The 7963-nt window shown below is 35.5% G+C and overlaps 1 protein-coding gene across 9 annotated transcripts in view; it reads right to left on the bottom strand.

Moving 5' to 3' along the window:
• Positions 1-418: 418 nt before the first annotated feature.
• The window catches only part of marchf1 (membrane-associated ring finger (C3HC4) 1), a 49433-nt gene continuing 41888 nt past the window's right edge, over positions 419-7963 (bottom strand). For 2 of the 9 annotated variants that reach the window (XM_021476277.3, XM_021476279.3), the window contains 2 exons: positions 6044-6191; positions 419-2040 (listed from right to left, as the gene is read on the bottom strand). In XM_021476277.3, the coding sequence (XP_021331952.1) occupies positions 1724-2040; positions 6044-6191 (465 nt within the window). In that variant the 3' untranslated portion in view covers positions 419-1723. Of the gene's footprint in view, positions 2041-5500; positions 5618-5786; positions 6192-7963 lie in introns of those variants that run through there. The other 7 variants (XM_021476278.3, XM_073950519.1, XM_073950524.1 and 4 more) reach the window with 4 other exon arrangements.

Genomic DNA, 7963 nt, shown 5'->3' with positions numbered 1-7963 from the left:
CTAAATAAACTATATTAATTATTATTATTATTATTATTAGCCTATTATGGTGATGTAGTGGCGCAGTAGGTAGTGCTGTTGTCTTGCTCACACCAAGAAGCTCGCTGGTTTGAGCCTTGGTTGGGTCAGTTGGCGTTTCTGTGTGGAGTTTGCATGTTCTCCCTGCGGTCACGTGGGATTCCTTTGGGTGCTCCGTTTTCCCCCAAAGTCTAAAGACATGCGCTATTGTTGAATTGAGTAAGCTAAATTATCTGTAGTGTATGTATGTGAATGAGAATGTATGGGTGTTTCCAAGTGATGGGTTGCAGCTGGAAGGGCATCTGCTGCATAAAACATATGCTGGATAAGTTGGCGGTTCATTCCGCTGTGGCGACCCCAGATTAATAAAGGGACTAAGCCGAAAAGAAAATAATTAAATGAATGAATTAGCCTATTATTGTTTTTGTTTTTATTGCTGTTATTAGTATTATTAATATTATTATTATTATAAAGGCCTTGCTCGGAAGCAATCATGCAAACCAGGTTCTGCTCGGAAATGGCTATCTTTGCTCAGCATTAGGTGCACAGCAGCAAGAAGTTTGGCAGCAAACTATGAACTTAAGTTTTTTGTGTGCAAAAGAAAAACCAAAAAACTGGCATTTTCTTAGTTTTGCTTTTTTTTTAAAACAGATATGGAATGCACGAAAGATACCCTGATTTAAATGAAACAATCACATGATTTATTCATAATGTACGTTATAAAATTAATATGTGGAAAATATCAGTTATGTTGTCATTTCACAGATTACAATGAGGAAGTTTTCATATTCTCAGTATCCCAATGTGTCCTTACCCGTATCCGAATTTGTGTAAACTACCTAGAGACAAAAGACAGGTTAGGTAGCTGATTGAGATGCAGGCACCATTTTTAATTTAACTGTCTATCACAAGCTGTCAAATACAGTTTTACTGGGCTGCAATGTAAATAAAACCCTTTTGATGGTGATGGTGACACAGTGGTCTGGTTGAATATTTGGTGACACTTTATTTTGATGGTCCATTTGAGTATTAGTAGACTATCTGCTTAATATCTATTGATACTGCTCCTTCAACAGACATTTAACCGACTATAAGAAACTTTGCAAGTACATGTCAACTTACACTAGGCATAACCTAACAGTCTACTTATAATCTAATGAGAATTGGTTGGCATGTAGATGCAATGTAACTTAGATTCAACAAATGGACCATCAAAATAAAGTGAGCAAATGTCTTACCTGTCCCAAACACTTAAGCTTTAACTTAGGCTTGTTTCCACAAGATGCCATTTTAGCATTTAGAAGTGTGTGTGAGAAAAGAGAGTTCCCCTTTTGCTTGTTGCACACACACAATGTTCACTTTTTTCAAGCTCCACATCAGATTTGACCTAATAGTCAAAGTAGCATAATATGATTAAAACAACTGGACTCAGAGGAAGACCTATATTTAGAACAGGGCTTATGCTGATGACTAAATCTACATAGTGGATTTCTGTATTTTAATGCGGTTGTCAATCCTAAAACTTTATCGTATAACCATGACCTATTAACATCTTATATAAGGTTATGGATCCTCTAATAAACCTAGAGGGGAAATAAAAAAGTGCTTTTATGCAAGTCACACGACTTTGGTCAAATACACCAGAAGAAGCCTTTTTCTAGACTTTTTCCAGCTACTGAGGTTCAAAGCACCAAGCATCCGTTGATCAAACAGGAGCCATTTCCACTCCTCCAGCGTTTGTTTGTGTCTGAGGTGCAGGAACCTCCACTGCCCCGTGTGTGCCGTTGCTCTGGGTGACCTGAGATGGCCTGTTTTCTCCATTGCGGGCGGTATCGGGGCAGTTCTGTACGAAGATGATCCTGTTGAAAGCCTTCAGCCTCCTCCAGAGCTGCAGGTAGACTTTGCACTGAATGTACATGAAGATGAGTCCTCCGGTGAAGCCCACAGCCACCACGATGAGCTTGGTCCAGAACGGCCAGTCCAGCACCCCTACGGCATTGAGAGGGGACAAACGCACCAACGCTGTGTGTGCAATGAGAGTATGGCATGACATTACAGCACTATATGATAATGTTGCCATCCAGCTACTCTAGTAGAATCATGTAGTGTTCCACACTGGATCTTCTACTGAAACATTCAAACATCACAACACTCTACTACTGCACTAAAAACACAATAAGGCGGCATTTAAAATTTCATATTGTCACTTTACTTAACCCTTGTGTATAGTTCAACTTGACTACGCTTTCATTATGTTCGTGACTGCTTTATACCCCATTGTATTTCATCATAATGACATTTTTTGATTGCCAAGCCATGACAGCATATAATCATGCATTCTTGATTGTTGGTGTTTTTCCTTGTTTCCTTGAAGAGTTCAAACTTTTCATTTTTACTGTTGATCGTCAGTTGGCAGCATTATATATTTTAGATGAGTGGTTCTTTTTCCATCAAGTACCACCACAGAAAAGAATTGCCTCTCCAACTCCCACCATAATGAGCAGTAATGAAATACAGTAGTGTAGTAGGCCTGATGAAGCAGCCACAGCTCTGCACTGTTCAAAACGAGGCAGATTCATTTCTATTATTAAAAATATTTATTATTGTCAGCCACTTTGAACATTAAAAATAGTTTGAACATTAACACTGTACTGTGCTTATATGTAAAGAAACAAACAAGCAAATAAAACATCAACATTTTAATTAAAATATGCTTTTAAAAGTTAAAAATGAAAAATTACTGTTCTTAAAAAAAACTAAAAAAAAACTTCTGTACTTAAATGTAAAGCATTAACATATAGTAGCCAATTCATCAACACCTGGAAATGTTCCCTGGACCTTAGAAATATAGGACCTTAGAAATATAGACCTTAGAATATGACAGAAATATATATGTCATCATATTCAAATATAAATCATTTTTGATACATTTTGAAATATATGTAGCATGTACATATGACATATTTGTTTCCTACCACTAGAAGGAAGCATGCGTTATGTTTATTTTCTCAAACATCAGGGGAAGTGCGCAAATGTCTCTCTCACAGTCACACACACTATACCCCATATAACCATATCATTTTTTATCCAGAAACAGCTTTTTTGATCAACAGTTAAAGCTTAAAAATTTGTAAATATAACTTTACGAGGTTACATCTTTTTGGATTTAACAAGATGCTTATCATGCTGTTTTATGAAGCTGTTCTTGAAAGCGTTGTCAGGTATTGTTTCACAGTGTGGTTTGGCAACCTATCTGTACAGTGTAAATCTAAGTTGAAGACAGGATGGAAAATTGTTGGGCATGATGATTATTTTAATCCTCAAGTTTTATATGAGAATTGTGTTCTTAATCAGGTGGAAAGGATTCTGAATGATCCAACTCATTGTTTGTTTCCACATTATGACCTGCTTCCTTCAGGTAGGATATATAGAGTCCCAAAGTGTAGGTTGAACCGATATAAGAAATCCTTTGTACCAGTTTCAGTGGGTTTACTTAAGAGTTTATCTGAATTAGCATTATAATTATTGTATATTGTATAGTTTTTATTGTTTGTTTTATGGAATGTCTGCAGCAATATGGTGATGCCCATAAGAAATTTCCTGTCAAGGACAATAAAGTTTTACTACTAATACAACTACTACTAGTACTACTACAACTCTTCCCAACAGCGGAAACCAGCAACAATCAAGAATGCAAGACTATTTGGTGTCATAGATTTGCAAACAAAAAATGTCATTATCATAGAAGTCAATGGGGCAAATACAGCCACGAACATAACAATAGGGTGGTACTGTATTGTTAAATTTTTTTAATGTCAAAGCATTTTCTTAAAATATGTGCGAAATTAATATTTGTCACCAAAAATCATTCTATTTGCTCAAACACAAAGAAAGTTGTGGGCAAATTAAGACTCAAAATCCCCTGAGAGTGGATGAAAACATCCAGAACATCACACACGGGTTAAAGATTTATTTTCTGGTGTTTTTATTTTGGCTTTATTATGATAGGACAGTAACTAGACAGCAATTAAAGTTAGAAAGAGCGATGGGGGTGGGATCGGAAAAGGTCTGAAAACTTGGACTCAAAGCTTGAGATGCTGATGTTGGTACACTGCCCACAAGGCTCACAGAGCCAAAAGGTACTTACTTTTAAGAATTAATAACTAAGGATGAATAATACATCAGTATCAGTAACAGTTGATAAATGCTTTTTTATGTTACTTATCACAGCTGAGAAATAAATACTCTTTCACACTTTAGATGTGTGCTATTAGCTGTGAAGATTTTTTATGGCGAGTTCAAATGACAGAACTGATCACAAAACAGACGTCCACTTTAAGTTTTTAAACATGAAAACAAGAGAATTTCAGAAGTCCAAATTGTAAAATATTTTAGAAAAAGAAAGATTTAGATTCCTTGCTTTCTGCAGTTAAGTGAAAAAAAATATTTATCACAATAAATTTCAGTTCTTTGCGCTGAAATAAATCTGATCTGTTTAAGTTTTCATATTCAGAAGTGAAAAAATTTTGTTCTAAAATTTTGAATCCTGGTCCTTGTGACCTTCTGCTCTGCACATCTATCTTACCACTTCAGAGTTTTGTATCATTTGACTACGTCTTCTGAGAAAGTGGACATCACAGAATATTCTGCCATGATTCCAGTTCGAAAGAAGCACGTTCAATTTAACTCATGATTTTGGTTGAAAAAGCATTCACAGTAGTAAGTTTGTTTTTGAATGAAGTAAACCCCAAGTTCAGCTGGTTTCCCATGTTAAGGGGTAGACAGCAGTGAACTCTATTCAGGGAAAAACAGCTCTCTTCTAAAGAGCTGGTTATATGAATCATGTATATTAAACAAGAGAGACATGCAAAATGAGCAGAGTGTAGGGTCGCGAGGACATCTGTTCCAAATAGTTTGAATGTTTAGGGATGAATAAAATTTAGATATACAGTAATACATTTGTCAATGTCATGTGTCCAGTCGCGTCACTTAACTGCCATTCACAAATCCTTTCCTGTTTCCTGATGGAACTGAAAAGTGTCCATGATGTGCACACTAAAGTCATTAGGGTACTTTCTGTGTACTTGTTTAAGAGTACTGTGAATTCAAACACACACTACTTTTTTATTTACAAATTGTTTTTGTCTACTATTAAGTTGAATTGTACACAGATTTGGATGCAATCTAAGGCATGCACTTTCAAGCTTCCTAAGCACTTCCTCTCAGCAGAATCCCTGCCAACATTTTCAAGTGCATTATATATTGGTGAAATAAGGGAAGTTTAAATGGACAGACATTCGACCCCTCGATTATGCACACTTTAGCACTCCAGGGAAGGGCATAAAATTTGGACTGGACCGCAGATCACAGCATTTTTTTGGGACTGGGTAAATTAGGTTTTAGTATAAAAACCCTTGCTGCTTCAGAAAAAAAGCTCTTCTGTTTGTAGCAAAATAGACTTATGAAGCTTTTGATTTTTATTAGATTTTTCGAAAATTGTAGAATTCTTAAAATGTTTTCAATTTAAGTTTTAGGAATTTTAATACTACATTTCAACAATTTTATTTTCCATTTTAGGCATAGGTCTCAAACTGGATCCCTGGAGGGCCACAGCTCTGCTCCAACCCTGATCAAACACAGCTGATCCAACTAATGACGGTGTTCATGACTCTTTTGAACACCTCAAGTATTTGGATCAGCTGTGTTTGATATAGAGTTGGAGCAAAACTGTGCAGAGCTGCGACCCTCCAGGAATCCAGTTTGAGAACTATGATTTTAGGCTACAGGAACAGCACTATAGTTAAAAAGTATTCATCTCAATGTGACCATGCATAATTTGTACAGTCAAAAACACTGATAATTGTGATCAATATCAAAAATGATCGCTTAGAATGAATAAGCTGCTTTGCAGCACTACTGCATTGCTGCACTTTATTTTCACTTCTAAAACTAAATGCTATTGTGCAAAGAAATGTCTAAACGTTAAAGCCTCTGCGTGAAAAATTTCACCTCTGAGTGTGTTTACCTTTGTTCTTGCTGTGGCGTATTTCCTCAGCCGTGCGGTCAATCAGGACGTACAAAGACCAGATGACACACACCACAGCTGCCAAGTGAAAGATGACGGAGCAGAAGATCTTCCGCCGCTCGCTCGTGGACATGTGGAGCTTCTCCCACTAAAACCCACACAGAGTACAAGGGTAGGAAAACATTATATTAGTTTTTTCAATGAAAGCATCACCTTTCTGCAATTATTCTTCCATCCACAGTGTGGCAGCACTAGATCACAAACAAAAATAGAAAAGTATCCTGATAAATCACAAAAATCAGCTTACTGAAATAGTTTGTTTTCAGTTGTGATGTCTACATCAAACCACTTGATAAACTCTTGAGTATTTAATTTGTTTTCAATGTTAAATTATTATTAAAAACGCAAAAAGAACATTGTAAAGTCAGCATGAAATGTATAAAACCTATTGTTATTATTATTATTATTATTATATACGTTATGTAGAATTTTGTTTGTAGCATTTCTACTCAAACTGCACAAGATGAGAAGGCAATTTCATAATTTGGGTCAAGAGAGCACTATATTTCCTCTCAACCTGCAAAACATTTGCTCTGTCTGGATGTGCTTAAATCTGCAGTAAGGCTCATTGCACAGCTCCCCAGACTAATTAATTCTGATTGTTCAATCATGACATTCCAAGGTATTTTACTCCTTATAACAACAACAGATTAAACTATTAACAGAGGCTCATCCAGGTACCTTATATCATCTTGACCATGGGCGTCAAACTCATTTTCACTGTAACTGTAAGATTGTATAAATGTTATTTCTCCTTAAAGGGGTGGTCCACTACGATATCATATTTTAAACTTTAGTTGATGTGTAATGTGGCTGGCTGTGTGAACATAAACAACATCTCTAAATGTAATACGCTCAAAATTCAATGCAAATGGAGGCATTGGCTTTTACAGAGTTAGCTTAGCAAAGTCTACAGTGAACGAAGTTTGGGGACTACAAAAAATACATTTGGGTTAATGATGTCACATAACAGCACATTATGTTAGGTGACCAATCAGAGTCTCTTGAGGGCGGGCTTTCGGAGGAACTAGGAAATATGACAGTTGCTTTCATGTTAGCTGAGTAGAAGTATATAACTGTATAAATAAAGAAGTATGAAAAAAATAAGTGATTTTTCACAAATAAAGCATGAGCACACATTGCTTTGCATCTTAAACACAACCAATTCTTAAAAATACACTCTGGACCACTCCAGAAACATGCTGTTAAATAATTGTCCCTTTTTTATAATAACATATTAAAGTAAGAACTTAATACATGTATCTGCATAAATGTTAAATACATATTACTTAATGTTATTTTAATGTGAAACTGTGTATCAGGTTAAAAAAAAACAGCATTACGTGATCAAAGTAAATAACAAAGATAATTACCATCAGAAATCATTACCTTTCTCCAAAATTTTGACACATTATATATATATATATATATATATATATATATATATATATATATATATATATATATATATATATATATATATATCAAATCAAACTGCAAGAATGCAGAAGTATGGCAATTCAAATAATTTTCAGCTAGATGGCGATTCACACTACAAAGATTTATTATAGGAGATGTAGTTTATAGTCAATATATGATGTAAATAAAGATGGATTTTATTATAATGCTGGGAGGGTTCACATCAAACACAAAGCACAGTGCCACTCGCTCTAGAGCACTCAGAGTAATGTCTGGTAAACACTGCTTTTCTCTTCATGCAAATTTTAAGCTCAAGTTTAATAACTTGAACTTGCACGGAAGACGCAATTGAAGCAAATTCTGTGTGTTTGGCTAAGGGTTTACTCACACTATGCTATCAGATTCCGAACCGTGCCCAGGTCCATTTCCCAGATCGTTTGA

This window comes from Danio rerio, chromosome 1 (assembly GCF_049306965.1).
Source record: "Danio rerio strain Tuebingen ecotype United States chromosome 1, GRCz12tu, whole genome shotgun sequence".
NCBI lineage: Eukaryota > Metazoa > Chordata > Actinopteri > Cypriniformes > Danionidae > Danio > Danio rerio.
This window is presented reverse-complemented; position numbering and strand designations above follow the sequence as displayed.